Source organism: Mustelus asterias, chromosome 17, assembly GCF_964213995.1.
Source record: "Mustelus asterias chromosome 17, sMusAst1.hap1.1, whole genome shotgun sequence".
Classification (NCBI taxonomy): domain Eukaryota; kingdom Metazoa; phylum Chordata; class Chondrichthyes; order Carcharhiniformes; family Triakidae; genus Mustelus; species Mustelus asterias.
In genome coordinates this window covers 82,809,143-82,826,590 of record NC_135817.1, presented here as the reverse complement: position 1 = coordinate 82,826,590, position 17,448 = coordinate 82,809,143, and the positions used below count along the sequence as shown (strand labels likewise).

Sequence of the window (17,448 nt, the reverse complement as noted above, 5' to 3'; positions counted from 1 at the left end):
GGCATTTAATTTTAATTCTACACATTAGCTTAATGTGCATGAAATAACTTGCCAGTCAGCCCGTGTAATGTGGTAGCAGGCTGCCTGACTTTAAACAGGATTGCAATGTCAGGGCTATTGATTTCACAGGGATAACTTGATAGACATTGAAATGCGAACTGTTTGATTTCTCTCTGGAGATGCAGCCAATGTAAAAACAAGTTTTTATCTAAAATAATAGCAACAGACTTCTTCACATCATCAGTCGCTTGTTAGTACAAGACTTGAATATTGCTGGAAGGAGAGACGTGTTATCCTGTTTTAATCTCGCACTCATCAGGACAAACACAAGAATGTCAAATTTTAAACAACAAATCATATTACGGGAGAAAAGAGTACTGATTGGTTGCAAGTTGACATTGAATGGCCACCAATGGAGAGAGATACAGGACACTTTAGGCTCCCCAAGCTGCCAGGTAATTCAAAAAAGCTTCAAGGCTTGAACATATTCCTTTTGTTTGCAGTTTCTTCTGCAGCATACATTCTTGTGATCCTTTGAAATTTGGCATTCTAGTGTTTGTTCTGATGAGTGCAAGATGAAAAGCTTCGACAACTTGTGTCTCTTTTCAGCAATCTTCACATTATCAAAAATTGGTTCCTGGTTAAATAAGGGATGGGCCGAAAACAAAAAATCGTAATTTTCTGCTTTGAAGTTGCAAACTACCATCCAATTTTGCAATATCCAGCTGAACGTGCGGTCTGAGCACTGAATATTGAGGTGCTCAATATTTGGCACATCAGCAAGTTTTCAGACCTGAGGGGTGGGATTTTTCAGCCACGTTCGCCCCAAAACTGGAAAATCCCGCCCAAGATCAACAGACCTTTCCATGTTCCGGCCCCCACCTGTTATGATTCCCATGGTGGTGGGGGAGAGGGGGGGTGGGGCAGGACTGGAAAATTCAGGTGGAGAAGTAGAATCCCAATTCATCATTGTGAGACTTCTGCAATACATGCCATCTGGTTCACTAATGTCCTTTAGGGAAGGAAATCTACCGTCCTTACCTGGTCTGGCCTACATGTGACTCCAGAAACACAGCAATGTGGTTTGACTCTCAACTGCCCTCCAAAAGCAACTAGGGATGGGCAATAAATTCTGGTCAGCCAGTGATGTCCATGCCCCACGAATGAATTAAAAAATAACTTTTCTCTGTCATGTGACCGGAACATCTATTTCCATTGTCCTCACACTCTGATCATAGAATCATAGAATTCCTGCAGTGCAGAGAAGCCATTGGGCAAACAAATCTGCACCAAGAGCATCTCACCCAGACCCTCTCCGAGCCCTATCCCTGTAATCCCCACACATTTACCATGGTTATTCCACCTAAATATACACATCCTGGGGCACGAAGGGGCACTAAGGGACTCTCAACTGTCCTCTGAAATGGCCTAGCAAGCCACTCAGTTCAAGGACAACTAGGGATGGGCAATAAATGCTGGCCCAGCCAGCGACACCCATGTCCCATGAATGAATAAAAAGTAATGGTGATTTAAACATTGATCTAACTGGGAAGGAAAACTTCATAGTGTTATGGCGGTCATTGCCCATTTTAATGTCACAGGTTACTAGCACACATTATATGCCTGGCTTACCTTAACAAGTCTGGTGCAGTTAAATTCATTAAGACGAGTGAATTTATTAAAGTCATTAGCTGCTTGTTTGCCACAGTTTCAGGAAATAAATGTGACCATTAAGAATCTTGCCAAATAGGTCAACACAACCTTTTGCCTCTAACACAGATTTGTAACTAAAGCTTCTGAATATGAATTTGAGACCATGTGGATAATGAGTATGGTTAAACAGCAGTGCTGGAGATCTATTCAGCCTCCTCACTTTGTACACCCTGACCTTAAACCTACCAGGATTCATCAAAGCTTTGCATAAATTATATATCACCTGAATCTCAACTCTTTTCTAAAATTAAAGTCAGCTTTTGGACCCAATGCTGCTGAAAATGTTGACATTTGAAATTTGGCTTGGGGAATGTTTCAGAATTATCCCCAGACAGCGCTAATATTCTAGTCCAAAAGCAAAATGTTGCAGGTGCTGGAAATCTGAAATTAAAACAGAAATTTCTGACTCAGTAAGTCAGGCAGGAGCTGCATAGAGAAAAACAAGATCAAAGAACAAAGAACAAAGAATAAAGAACAGTACAGCACAGGAACAGGGCCTTCGGTCCTCCAAGCTTGCGCCGATCACATTGTCCTGTCCAGACCAACCACTTATATCTCTCTATACCCTGTTTGTTCATATGCCTATCAAGATAAGTCTTAAATGTGGCTAACGTAACTGTCTCAACCCCCTCACTTGGCAGTGCATTCCAAGCACCCACCACTCTGTGTAAAAAACTTCCCTCGCACATCTCCATTGAACATTTCCCCCTTTACCTTGAACTCATGTGTCTATCCAGATAAGTCTTAAATGTCACTAATGTGTCTGCCTCAACCACTTCACTTGGCAGTGCATTCCAGGCAGTGCCGGATTTAGGCATAAGCTAAACAAGCTACAGCTTAGGGCCTCACAATCCGCAGGGGCCTCACAAAATTTCAGAAGGTTTACAATGAAGAGAACATTTAAGAGCGGATACCAGAAAAGAAAAAGAAAGCACCAGCTTGAAGAGCAACTCAAAAAATTACCAAAGGTTGACAGTTACTGTACTCCAGAAACAAACCCAAGGTGATCAGCAAAGTCCAAAACAACCACAGCCGAGTGCTTCTGCTACTGAGACAACAGAGTCTGGAATCTCAGCTGAGGAAAACACTGGAAGTGATGCAAAAGTGAGTGTTGCAGAGCCGACATCCACAGTTGAAACAACAAAATTCACGAAACTCAATGATGTAAGTCAATGGGGTGTCTTAACCGAGGATGAACTCCTCGGTTATCAGTAAATGCATTCATTTGAAAATAATTTGTATTTTTCACTTTAAATACCTTGCTATTAAATAATTAAAAGGCATAATTATGTTTTCAATTTTTTTGTGGCGACCCAAGGTCCTGTTTTGGTACGCACCTTTGTGAGACCTCTTGATGTTACTTTTTAACAAGGGGCCTCCAAGCTTTATATAGCTTAGGGCCTCACCAAGTCTAAATCCAGCACTGATTCCAGGCCCCCTCCACCCTCTGTGTAAAAAAACTTCTCCCGCACATCTTCACTGAACCTTTCCTCCCTTACCTTGAACTTGTGCCCCCTTGTAATTGTCATTTCTGCCCTGGGAAAAAGCTTCCAACTGTTCACCCTATCTATACCTCTCATAATTTTATAGACTTCTATCAGGTCGCTCTTCAGCCTCCGTCTTTCCAGGGAGAACAATTCCAGTTTGTTCAATCTCTCCTCATAGCTAATACCCTCCATACCAGGCAACATCCTGGTAAACCTTTTCTGCACTCTCTCCAAAGCCTCCACGTCCTTCTGGCAGTATAGTGACCAAAATTGGACACAGTATTCCAAATGTGGCCTAACCAATGTTTTATATAACTGTAACATAATTTGCCAATTTTTATACTCGATGCCCCATCCAATGAAGGCAAGCGTGCCATATGCTTTCTTCACTACCTGTTTCATCTTTGCTGCCACTTTTATTGATCTGTGGACCTGTACTCCCAGATCTCTCTGTGTGTCCATGCTCCTGATGGTTCTGCCATTTATTTTATAGCTCCCACCTGAATTGGATCTACCAAAATGCATCACCTCGCATTTGTCCGGATTAAATTCCACCTGCAATTTCTCCGCCCAATTTTCCAGCCTATCTATATCCTGCTGTATTCTCTGACAACCTTCATCACTATCCACAGAGTTAATATTTCTGTTATAAGGGGTCTCTGGAATTTTTATAATATGGAAGTGGTTCCTCAGACACAGTAAGGTTGGGGACCTCTGAGTCATGGAGCAAATCTTGGCGCAAGACACTGGAATTTCTCCTAACTCGCCTTCAAATATTGTTGTGGGAACTTTGGCATCAAGTTAACCTGGGATGCAAGGCCTGGTCACATCCAAAGACATCACCTTTGAAAGTGCAGACCGTCCCTCAATACAAAGCACGGGTCAAGTCAGTAATGCAAATCATTGATTCCTTTGGGAAGACTGTGAGATTGAACTGCACAGAATTAGCAACAAATGTGTTTGTACATTTATGACAAGCTTTGATTAATTCTCTCATAGAAATGTGGGCATCACGGACTAGGCCAGCATTTGTTACCCATTGTTAAGGACCAGATTAGAAACTCCAAGGTACTTTAAGAAGTTAGCCTGGACCTTAAATTTTGCATTTGGTTTTGGCATTAGGGGGAGCATTAAAGCATTCCACTCAAGGTGTATTTCAAGTGACCCACTTGGAAGCTTTTATCAAAACAAACTTTATTTACAAATACAGTTAGAATATAACAAAAAAGAATTAGCATAACCTTTGCCAATTAAAATACATAAACATGACAAAGTATAATTCTTAACAGCTAGCTATCTCTATTGTTCCAATTTAGCAGCAGCCCCCATAGATATGAATCCCTTCTGTAGAACCAGTTAGCACAGAAACCAAAGATTTCCAACCCTTTGACACTTCTGGAAAGGGATCTAGACAGATACCTGTTTTCTAATTCTCCTGCAGCAACTTCTGGAGAAAGCTTCACCCCAAAACTGTAGAATCTCAGTGAAATAGGCTTATTTCTAGGTAGATTTTAGCCTCCACTTCAGACAAAGTAAGAGATACAAAGAAAGCTCTCTCTCTCTAAAACTCCCAGAAGCAGACTGCATTGGGTTCTCTGTGAAAGCCTAACTGTACCCATTCATATGACCTTACCTGTCAACCAGCCCAATCAAGCTCAACTCAGCCATATCCCAGAAGAAAACACAGAATAACAGAACCCTGCATTAATTCAGATCAAAACAAACACTGCATCAATTAAGGTCAGTTATGTTACTGCAGTAACAATACAGTGCAGCTGGATCCAGACAAAATGGCTCTGATAAAATGGAAGGAAGTAGTAAACACATCCAGCACAGAAACATGACTAAAATACATTTCTTAAAGGCACAGTATCTTCATACCCATTCCTAATTGCCCTTGACTGAGTGGCTTGTTTGATCATCTCAGAGGGCAGTTAAGGGTTTGCTGTGGTTTTGTTGGCCAGATGAGGTAAGGATGGTAGATTTCCCCAGTGGACATCATAGATTAGCATAGTCACCATTACAGAGATTACCTTTGCAATTCAAGACTTATTAATTGAATTTAAATTCCACCAGCTGCCATGATGGGGTTTGAATCCATGTCCCTAGAGAATTTACCTGGGCCTCTGGATTACAGTCCGGTGACTTTAGTGCTATGCCACCCCATCTTCCCTTGACAGAGGAGGTTCACCATGATGTTGCTTGAGATGGAGCACTGATGTATAAGGAGAGGCTGGATAGGCTTAGACTATTTTCTCTAGAGCAGAGAAGGATGAGGGGGGTCATGAGGTGTATAAGATTATGAGGGGTAAGGACAGGGTGAGCAGGGAGCAGCTGTTCCCCTTGGTTGAGGGGTCAATCACGAGGGGGAATAGTTTAGGGTAAGGGGTAGGAGATTTGGGGGGGATTTGAGAAAAGGAAATCACTCAGAGGGTGGTGGGAATCGGGAATGCACTGCCTGGGAAGGTAGTGGAGGCCGGAAACTTTATAATCTTTAAAAAGTATTTGGATGAGCACTTGACATATCATAACATTCAAGGATATGGGACAAGTGCTGGAAAATGGGATTAGCGCGCCTATGGTGGAAGTTATTGTCGGTGCAGACTCGATGGGCTGAATGGCCTTTTCCACGCTGTATGACTCTATAACTCTATGATTGTCTCAACTAAAGTGTTAAATAGGTTTAAATGCTTTAGGAGAGGGACCAGAAAAACTTCATAAAGAGAGAATGTTCAAAAGTTGAACAATTCAGGCAGCATTTGTGGAAGAAGAGTAGAGTTTCAGCTCGGTGATCTTGCATCAGAACTGTAGCTTTAACAGATTTTAAACGGGTAGAGAGGTGGGGTAAAGGGGCAAGGAAGGGCAAAGAGCAAAAGGGAAAGTCTGTGATAAAGTGAGAGGCAGGAGTGATTAACTTTGAATCCCACCATGGCAGATTGTGAAATTTGAATTCAATTAAAAGGAATTTGGAATTAAAGATCTAATCATGAAATCATTGTCACTTGTTGTAAAAACCCATTTGGTTCACTAATGTCCTTCAGTGAAGGAAATCTGCCATCCTTACCTGGTCTGGCCTACATGTGACTCCAGACTCCAGACCCACAGCAATGTTGTTGACTCTTGTTGAATTTTAAATGCCCTCAGGGATGGGCAACAAATGCTGGCCGGACCAGTGACGCCCGCAGCCCATGAACAAATATATTAAAAGAATTTTCTATCTGAATAGATGGCAATAGTTTAAAGTTTGTTTGTTAGTGTCACAAGTTGGCTTACATTAACACGGCAATGAAGTTACTGTGAAACTCCCCTGGTCACCACACTCCAGCGCCTGTTCGGGTACACTGAGGGAGAATTTAGCATGGCCAATGCACCCTAACCAACACGTCTTTCGGACTGTGGGAGGAAACCGGAGCACCCTGAGGAAACCAACACGGACACAGGGGGGAGAAAGTGCTGAGCTCAATGCTCAGTGGAATAGGTTGTGAAGGGATAAATCCTTGCCTTGATTTTGGTTGGTTGAGTCTGGTGACTGCAGTTTCCCTCGCATGCCATTGCAATGCCTGTGGCGTCAAAGCCAGTGACTACCGAGCTCTGATTATTAAAATGCGGCAGACTGTTAAAAAGCTGAAGCAGGTTTATTGAATTCTCTCTGGATTCGAGTGTCATACTGGCCACAGTAGAAACAACCCAAATGGCAGTCAGTAAACTCTGTTTACAAGGTTACACCATTTCCCAGACTGTAAATTCTTCATGTGTACTGGCTCTATATCATTTCCTGCATCCAAATTTTGTGAAGACTGATCGTGGTGTGCTAAATATATCCAGATTAATATGCATGTATTGAAGGCAATGTTATTTGGTACCCTGAGTTAACTGAATATCACCACTATGGTATCACAGTGGTTAGCACTGCTGCCTCACAGCGCCAGGGACCCAGATTCGATTCCCAGTTTGGGTCACTGTCTGTGCGGAGTATGCACATTCTCCCCGTGTCTGCGTGGGTTTCCTCCGGTGCTCCGGTTTCCTTCCACAGTCCAAAAGGCATGCTGGTTAGATGCATTGGCCATGCTAAATTCTACTTCAGTGTAGACAAACAGTGTGGCGACTAGGGGATTTTTACAGTAACTTCATTGCAATGTTAATGTAAGCCTTCTTGTGACACGAATAAATAAACTTTAAACTTAAACCAGTTGGAACATGGCTCGCAATGGCTGGAGACTGGAGTACCACATGGTGGGGGCTTGTGGGAGGGCAGCTGAGAGTTCAGGAAGGGGCCAGTGGAGGCTTGTGAGGTAGCCTGTGGGGCCTCAGGAGATGGCCAATGGGAGTTTGGAGGAGGAGCAGTGGAGGATCTGGGGGAGGGGCGATGTGGGCTCGAGCGGAGGCAAGTCAGGGAGCAGGGGATGGCCAATGGGGCTCAGGATGGGGGTAGTAGGAGCTGGGGGGTGTTTCCAGGGTGGGGGCGGGGGCTCAAGGGAGGGTGAGGATCAGCTGTGAGCTCAAGAGTGAACGTTCGGGGTGACGGAAGGAGCAGGTCAGTGTGGGACAGAACCATAAGAACTAGGAGCAGGAGTAGGCAATTTAGCCCCTCCAGCCTGCTCCACCAGTCAATGTGATCATGGCTAAACTCATCTCGGCCCCAACTCCACTTTCTTACCCGTTCTCCATAACCCTTCGTTACTAATTAAAAATCTGTCTATCTACTCCTTAAATTTACACAAAGTCCCAGCATCCACCACACTCTGGGGCAGTGAATTCCACAGATTCACCACCCTTTGAGAGAAGTAATTCCTCCTCAGCTCTGTTTTAAATCTGCCACCCCTTACCCTAAAACTATGACCTCTTGTTTAAATTTCCCCACAAGAGGAAAGATCTTCTCCACGTCTACTTTGTCAATCCCCCTTAACATCTGGTACGCCTCAATGAGATCTGCTCTCATTCTTCTACATCCCAGGTAATACTGGCCTAAACTGCCCGATCTCTCTTCGTAAGACCTCCCTTCATCTCTGGAATAAATCGGGTGAATCTAGGATGAGCTGGGAGAGCATCTGCTTGAGAGAAATCACCAGTGTGCAGCCACAAACCAGCACCAGCACCAGCTGGAACTTGGCACACAGTAACGAGGTCAGCTGTGGGACAAATCGTGCACGCATGGATGAACACAGTGAGAGCCTAGTGCGCATGCACAACCATTCCTGGCACCTTTAAAATGCAAAGGAAGGGTATTGTCTGTATATCGTGTCAGTATCAAGCTATGTGAGGTACTTACTTGAAGCGTACAACCTGACAGTCTCTGTATTGGTCATGGAGTCCACCCTGCAGGAATATTCTCTGAACCTGTGAAAACCAACGAATGCCACATTACACAAACCATTAGTCCTCAATGTCTGCATTTTGTACATTCGCAATGGTCCAGAATGTTTGGCATTATTTTATATTTAACCTCTATGAACCAGGCAGCACGGCTGTACAGTGGTTAGCACTGCTGCCTCACAGCGCGCAGGGACCCGTGTTCGATTCCCGGCTTGGGTCACTGTCTGTGTGGATTCTGCACGCTCTCCTCGTGTCTGCGTGGGTTTCCTCTGGGTGCTCCGATTTCCTCCCACAGTCCAAAAGACATGCTGGTTAGGTGCATTGGCCATGCTAAATTCTCCTTCAGTGTACCCAAACAGACAATGGAGTGTGGCGACTGGGGGATTTTCACAGTAACTTCATTGTAGTGTTAATGTAAGCCTACTTGTGACATCAATAAAAAAATAAACTTAGTTCGCAACAAGATATGAGGTGAGGAAAATCCAGTAAGTGAAGAATTTTGGAAAGCACAAGTACAAAATCATCTGTTCCTCCCCAACATGCTAAACTCAAACATAAATGAAGTCTCAAATTACACATACTCCAAAATATTACTTTCTGAAAGAAATCTAATGAATTCATATTTGAATGGACCGATTTGGCCATCTCCCTCGAGAACGAGTTCTATGGTTGATCAAATACTGGCTGAATTCCCCACCTGTCCTGGGAGGCAGGCTACAGGTGGGTGACATGAAATCAGGTGCCATGGCGGTGGCACTAGCCCATCATAGCCAGGCAATGACACCCTAAGGGTCTATGGGATTGGGGGGAGGGCAGTTGGGGTGGGGAGGGAGGGGCGGGGTGTGGTATAGGTGGAGGTGAACAGGTCACATGGTAGAACTAGTGGCCAGTTTATTTGGGTTGACCTCGTTTTGGGAATTTGTGCCCAACAGAGACCCATTCTAAAATACTCCCCTTCCATGAGTTCCACTCCCCATTCTTACATCCACCTGCCTTGTTGGGGCCTGTCAAACACGCTCTGGCTAAACCACCTCCTCACTCAGTTTTGAACCCCGCATCTATGGCACCTTGGCATGGGAGACTGTCTGCGCGATTAGGAAAATAAAGGTAGTTTTAAGAGATCAATATTTGTAAACATTAGAAATAAGGTATAATCTTAAGTGGGTGTAATAAGTCTTCAGAAGCAGAAATCCCTTCACCAGAATCCCTTTATTTACAGTTCCAACAGCAGTTCACAGAGTGCTAGCAGTCAGCAGTCTACCCTCGGGAGTGCCAGAGGAACTGACACTCCCGGTTAAATACAAGGAAAAGACTTCCTGATTGGCCCAGCAATTGACCCCTTAATCAGGGAGTTCACATTCCAATAGGCCAACCTCAATGGCCTGATTGAAGTCATTATTGTGGGTTTAATTTAGTATTCCTGTGGAAGGAAAGATAAAACCTATAATTAGATTTGTGCCGGCTACAAAATGCTGCCAATCATCTCTACAGATTAGTTTAGAATGTAAATTCGTGAAATTTCTGAAAATACTCAGTATCTGAGAGGAAAGATCTCTGGCCAACATTCCTTTGTCAAAAACTGTGAAAGGTCATTGGGCCTGAAACATGATCTTTTTCTCTGCCCAGCCTGTTGATTATTTCCAATATTTCCTGCTTTAGTTCCAAATTTGCAGCCTCTATGGTATTTTGCTCTTGGATTAGGTAGGAATATACCAGCTTCCAGTGCCTGCCTATGGTCACACTGTTCTGGACAAGGAAACAAAATGGCTGACTTTTAACTGCCCTCCTAAGCTGTTCAGTTGTATGAAACTGCTACCATGCAACAAGGGATGGGGGCAATTAATCTGGTCTTGCCAGTGATTCTCATATCCTAAGAGATGCATTTCAGGGAAAGTTAGATGTACACATGATTTGAGAAAAGAATAGCAGGTTATAGTCAACATCTTTTCCCAAGAGTAGGGGAGTCTAAAGAGGGCATAGGTTTAAGATGAAAGGGGAGAGATACAGTCGGGTCCAGAGGGGTATTTTTTTTACTCAGAGAGTGGTGAGTGTCTGGAACAAGCTGCCAGAGGTAGGAGTAGAGGCAGATACAATTTTGTCTTTTAAAAAGCATTTAGACAGTTACATGGGTAAGATGGGGCATAGAGGAATATGGGCCCAATGCAGGCAATTGGGATTAGCTAAGTGATTTTTTAAAAATGGTGGCATGGACAAGTTGAGCCGAAGGGCCTGTTTCCATGCTGTAAACCTCGATGACTCTCTGACTCTATAGTGCTGTGGTCAGAAGAAATAGGGTTGGAGGAGACAAGCCAGAATACACCAGTTGGGTGAATGGCCTGTTTCTTTGCTGCAAATTCTATGCGGAATAAAAAATAATAATAAAAATACAGAACAAAGAACTGAACCTGGGTCAAGAACAGCACCTCCGACAGTACAGCTCCCTCAGCGTTGTACTCAAATAAGGGACCTGAGTAACGGGTACTAGCAAATGTAATCATAGAAACTAGAAGCAGGAGGAGGCCATTCAGCCCTTTGAGTCTGCTCCGCCATTCATTTGGATCATGGCTGATCATCGAATTCAATATCCTGATTCCCCCCTTCCCCCCAAATCCCTTGATCCTTTTATCCTCAAGGGCTATATCTAATTTCTTCTTAAAATTAGACAGTGTTTTGGCCTCAACTACATTCTATGGCAGCGAATTCCACACATTCACCACCCTCTGGGTGAAGAAATTTCTCCTCACCTCAGTTCTAAAAAGTTTACCCCTTATCCTCAAACTATGACCCCCTAGTTCTGGACTCCCCCACCATCGGGAACATTCTTTCTGAATCTACCCTGTCTAACCCTGTTAGAATTTTATAAGTTTCTATGAGATCCGCTCTCACTCTTCTAAACTCCAGTGAATATAATCCTAACCGACTTAGTCTCTCCTCAGATGACAGACCTGCCATCCCAGGAATCAGCCTGGTAAACCTTCGCTGTACTCCTTAATCACCTCATTAAGTCCTCTAGCAGTGTGACAATGTTCTGCTAACTAAGCTTTGTATGACAAAAGACCGATTGAATTCACTCTTCCATTCCTGAAGTAGCTTTAATATAAGCATTAAAGGGAATAACCGATGACTGGATCACACATACCAGGTGCTCGACATCAAAGGCAAGTGCCTTGAATTGTTGTGATGATTTGTTTTGTAACAGGGCTGTGTATGACACTCCTTGGGTGATCCGAAAGGAGCCCCTTGACACTTGGGAAGGCTGGTTGGTTATGTTGTGATTATCTGCAAATAAAATAAGGGCAAATGAAAGAGGCTGATTAAAATGAGAACATCTAATGATTTATTTCAGTCATTCAAAGCATGTGAGCTTCACTGGCTCCACCAGCATTGATTGCCCATCCCTAATTGTCTCTTGAGAAGGTGATGGTGAGCTGCCTACTTGAAGGCTGTAGTCCCTGTGGTGTAGGTACACCGTTGGTACACATGTGTAGGTACACATTCAGCCTCTGATCTTCGGGTAAGCGTTCTCCAAGGCGGCCTTCACGACACACGACAACGCAGAGTCGCTGAGCAGAAACTGATAGCCAAGTTCCGCACACATGTGGACGGCCTCAACCAGGATCTTGTGTTCATGTCACACTATCTGTAACCCCCACGACTTGCCTGGGCTTGCAAAATCTCACTAACTGTCCTGGCTGGAGAAAATACACATTTCTTTAACCTGTGCTTAACCCTCTCTCCACTCACATTGTCTGTACCTTTAAGACTTGATTACCTGTAAAGACTCGCATTCCAACCATTATTTTGTAAATTGAGTTTGTGTCTTTATATGCCCTGTTTGTGAACAGAACTCCCACTTACCTGATGAAGGGGCAGCGCTCCGAAAGCTAGTGGCTTGTGCTACCAATTAAACCTGTTGGACTTTAACCTGGTGTTGTGAGACTTCTTACTGTGTGTAGGTACACCCATAGTGCTGTTAGGGAGGGATGTGTAGGATTTTGAGCGGCAACAATGAAGGGTCAGTGATACATTTGCAAGTCAGGATGATGTGTGGCTTGGAGGAGAACTTCTCGGTGATGGTGTTCCTCCTGTTCTTGTCCTTCTAGATGGTAATGGTGATGGGTTTGGAAGGTACTGTCTAAGGAGCCTTGGTGAGTTCCTTCTATGCATCTGGTAGATGGTACGCACTACTACTACCATGCGTCGATAGTAGGGAGTGAATGTCTGTGGAAGGGGTGCCAATTAAGCAGGTTACTTTGTCGAGCTTCTTGAGTGTTGTTGGAGCTGCACTTATCCAAGCCAGTGGGGAGTATTCCATCACACTCCTGACTTGTGCCTTGTAGATGGTGGACAGACTTTGGGGACTTAGGACATGCATTGCTTGTCACAGGACTATAAGCCTCTGACATGCTGTTGTAGCCACAGTATTTATCTGGTTAGTTCAGTTCAGTTTCTGGTTAATGCGCAGGCTGTTGATAGTCGACGGGGTGGGGGGGGGGGGGGGGGGGGGGGCGTGGGGGATGGGGATTCAGTGATGGTAATGCGATGGTTAGATTGTCTCTTGTTGGAGATGCTCATTGTCTGGCACTTTGTGGCACAAATGTTACTTGCCACTTGTCAGCCCAAGCCTGGGTATTGTCCAGGTCTTGCTGCATTTAGACATGGACTGCTCATGACAAAGCGTTAATTCTATCTCGTCATTTATATAGTGAGTAAATCGGGGGCTCTGCAATTCATTGACCAGTGTCTCCAATGAGCAGCAATTCTGAGGAATCGGTTGCTTTAAATCCCAAATCACCCAGTTTCTCAGAGACTGGGCACCAGGAATTAGGTATATGAAAATAAGAGACTTGTAGATTCTAAGAATAAAATGGAAACACATAAACAGTGCTTAACACTGCATCCACCTCCTTAGATTGAAAGCTTATCTAACATACAAACACTCCCTCGCACTTGCAATGATGATGCTATGTGTGAGAGTGGTCCAACCTGGAGTACTGGTTTCCATGTGTATTTTTCTCTTCTTAGATGTTAGCGAGAAAAGTTTGCAGCAACAGTGAGAACATAGACCTCTCTTTCGTTAACCATCAAATAAAATGCATTGATTAAAAGTAGAAGAAAGATAATAAAACACTACAAAGAACAAACTTATACTTCAGCAAATTAACAGCAAACATTTAGTCCCTCAACAAATGAAAACCCAGAAGTATCTGTTTTCCCATAAATCTAAATTCTGCTGAGACCCCAGTTTTTCAAACAACAACCATAAGCCTACTGGTGAAATCCAGCCAGTGATTGCCACAACGTTCAGCTTAAACAATCAGGTCCAGGGAATCATCTTTGGTTCGGTGAAGAAAATGATCTTTTGCACAAATTGGCTTTTGCTTTAGCTGAGCTGATTCCTGAGGCTGACTGACCCTCTCCCCTGCCCTTCTGCAGCCTTCAGCCCCTAACCTCTAGCTGAGTTGTTTCCTGGGGATGGCTGCCTCTCTCTCTCTCTCTCTTGCTGCTGCTTCTTCAACACCTCATCTGTGTCGAAACTGTTTCCTGGCTCAGCAGCCTGACTACTTGCACCAATTGCAAAGAACATCCTGTTCCCTATTCTTTCCTTTTTCCTTCCTTTCTCTTAATTACTGCTCATACATGGCTTACAAAACACATGGTAGTTGGATTTTATTTTTGCAAAAAAAACATTCAATTTAATAGCATCCTAACATTTTGTGACAGATTGCTCCTAATTTTAACTCTCAGAGGATATTTTTGCTTTGCAAGGATTGCAGTGTAGGTTTATCACAATGATATCAGGACTCCAATGTTATGAGGAGAGATTACATAAATTAGAGTTGCACACAGTACCAGAAGAGATGTGGATGCTTTGGAGAGGGTACAGAAGAGGTTGACCAGGATGTTGCCTTGTCTCGAGGGTATTAGCTATGAGGCGAGGTTGGGTAAACTCGGTTTGTTCTCACTGGAACGACAGAGGTTGAGGGGCGACCTGATAGAGGTCTACAAGATTATGAATGGCATGGACAGAGTGGATAGTCAGATGCTCTTTCCTAGGGTAGAAAAGTCACGTATTAAGGAACATAGGTTTAAGGTATGTGGGGAAATGTTTAGAGGAGATGTGCGAGGCAAGTTTCTTTTAAACATAGGGTGGTGAATTTCTGGAACGTGCTGCCCGGGAGATGGTGGGAGCAGGTACGATCGCGGCATTTTAAGGGGCGTCTAGGCAAATACATGAATAGGATGGGAATGGAAGGATATGGACTCCGTAAGTGCATACTGTTTTAGTTCAGGGAAGCATCATGATCGACACAGGCTTGGAGGGCTGAAGGGCATGTTCCTGCGCTGTACTGTTCTTTGTTCCTCCCTGGAAGTCAGAACATTAATGGATGATTTGATTAAAGTTTTCAGGATATTAAGGGGAAATAATAGGGTAAGATGGAGGGGAACAATTTTCCTGAGTTGGGATGTCAAGGACTGTAGTCTAAAAATGAGAGTCAGACCTTTCAGGAGTGAAATTAAGAAATACATCGACACACAAAGGGTGATGGAAATTTGGAACACCCTTCTGTCAACAGCAATTCATGCGAGATTAATTGTTCATTTTAAAACTGAGATTGATAGATTTTTGTTATCCGAAGTATTCATAGATCTGCGGTCGATACACATTTATGGCATCGGGTCACAAAGCCGCAACAATCTTATTAAATCGCGGCACCGAAGGACAAAATTTAAAATAAACTCACCTGCAGCACAGGGCGGCACGGTGGCACAATAGTTAGCACTGCTGCCTCACAGCACCAGGGACCTGGGTTCAATTCCAGCCTCTGGTGCCTGTCTGTGTGGAGTCTGCACGTTTTCTCCATGTCTACGTGGGTTTCCTCCGGGTGCTCTGGTTTTCTCCCACAGTCCGAGTTAGGTTGATTGGCCATGCTAAATTGCCCCTTAGTGCCAGAGGGACTTCTTCCCTGCTGCCATCAGACTTTTGGATGGACCTACCTTATATTAAATTGATCTTTCTTTACACCCTTGCTATGACTGTGACATTACATTCTCTTTCCTTCTCTATGAATAGTATGCTTTGTCTGTATAACCCAAGAAACAATACTTTTCACTGTATACCAATACATGTGACAATAATAAGTGGAATGAAATCAAATTAGGGTAACTACGTGGGGGGTTACAGCGATTAGGCCAGAGTGGGATTGTTGCTTGATGGGCCAAATGACCTCCTTCTGCACTGTAGGGATTCTATGACGCTGTGAAAATGGCCCACTCCAATTCCCCCATTCCTATATGCTACTTAACATGAAACAAGTAAACACCCCCAACATGCAACCAACCAAAGATGTGCTGGTTAGGTGGATTGGCTATGCTAAATTGCCCCTTAGTGTCCCAAGATGGGGGATGGGTGGGGGGGTGGATCTGGAAAAGATGTTCTGTTGGAGAGTCAGTGCAAACTTGATAGGCCAAATGGCCTCTTTCTGCACTGTAGGCCTTCTATGATTCAATCTCTAACAAGACATCCCTAAAATGCATCGGCCCGCAAGACGTAAATCCATCTTGGAAAGTGAGAGAGTTGGGATATGACGAGTGTGCGAATAAATAGAACTTATTGGCCAGGATTTTACGGCCTCATTCATCGCGAAACCGTAAAATTCCACCCAAGGTCAATGGACCTTTCCATTGACCACCCCTCGCCCACTCCAATTCCCATGGCGGACAGGATGGTAAAATTCCGGCCACTTTCACTCATGTGACCTGACTTGTTTTCCAGTTGTGGTGAAGAGACCGGACAGCTGATTCTGAGAGAGGCCTCCCCTTGGGCTTGTTTGAACATTCCCATGCAAGGCTCCATAAGTAATTGCTGCGTCATTTGCCCCTCTGTCCCAGTGGAGAAGGGCTGGTCTTTGGTACAATGGAACACCTGAGATCGGGAATTCTGTGGAGCGAGAGAATGTGGTGCCACTCCCAAGATCCATGAGTTGCTGAAGGCACTGCATCACGCGGGGTTAAATATTGCTTTCATACACCGCATGCCGAGGAGGTACATCAGTCGCATTGAAAATGAACTCACCTGCAGCATACGGCTGATGGATCACAAGCCATCCGAAGGCTATTAACCCAACACATGCAATCAGCAGGAGAAAGTTGATAACCAGCATGATTTCAAATGTGCTGAACTTTCGCCTCTCTCTGGGGTCACTGAAGCCGCCACACATTTTGTAAGTTTTGTCGGCACGTCCACATACAGTGAGCCTCAAAGATACAGAGACAGAAGGCAGCAGCTTTGCACAAACAATTATCAGGTAGCAAACTGAATTACCGAAATCAGTCAGCTGGTAGCTGATGGCAACTTTAAACCTGTCATGTCTATGCTGATTAATACACTCTTAACGAGGTCTAATTTCACAATGTACTTGGTTGTAGAATCACGACACTCCAAGAGAAAACTTCTTATCTGTTCAATTGCACGTGTAAACAAAGTTATAAAATGGTAATTATCAGCTGCACGTGACATTTGGGAACAGTAAAGGAGATGTTAACATCTGTACAACGTTTCAATCAGATACCCAAAGTACTTGTTTTGCATGACATGTAGTCATTTTGATTTGATTTGATTTGATTTATTATTGTCACATGTATTAGTATACAGTGAGAAGTATTGTTTCTTGTGCGCTATACAGACAAAGCATACCGTTCATAGAGAAGGAAAGGAGAGGGTGCAGAGTGTAGTGTTACAGTCATAGCTAGGGTGTAGAGAAAGATCAACTTAGTGTGAGGTAGGTCCATTCAAAAGTCTGATGGCAGCAGGGAAGAAGCTGTTCTTGAGTCGGTTGGTACGTGTCCTCAGACTTTGTAACTTTTTCACCTGAGGGGAGAAGGTGGAAGGCAGAATGTCCGGGGTGCGTGGGGTGCTTGATTATGCTGGCTG

The 17,448-nt window shown here is 44.0% G+C and overlaps 1 protein-coding gene across 1 annotated transcript in view; it reads right to left on the bottom strand.

The window, feature by feature from the left end:
• Positions 1-16,735, bottom strand: part of tmprss15 (transmembrane serine protease 15) — a 97,408-nt gene extending 80,673 nt beyond the window's left edge. The window contains exons 1-4 of the mRNA XM_078231911.1: positions 16,591-16,735; positions 11,653-11,792; positions 8,470-8,537; positions 4,834-4,899 (exon numbers count right to left, since the gene is read on the bottom strand). Coding sequence (XP_078088037.1) covers positions 4,834-4,899; positions 8,470-8,537; positions 11,653-11,792; positions 16,591-16,735 — 419 coding nt within the window. The remainder of the gene's footprint in view (positions 1-4,833; positions 4,900-8,469; positions 8,538-11,652; positions 11,793-16,590) is intronic.
• Positions 16,736-17,448: the final 713 nt, after the last annotated feature.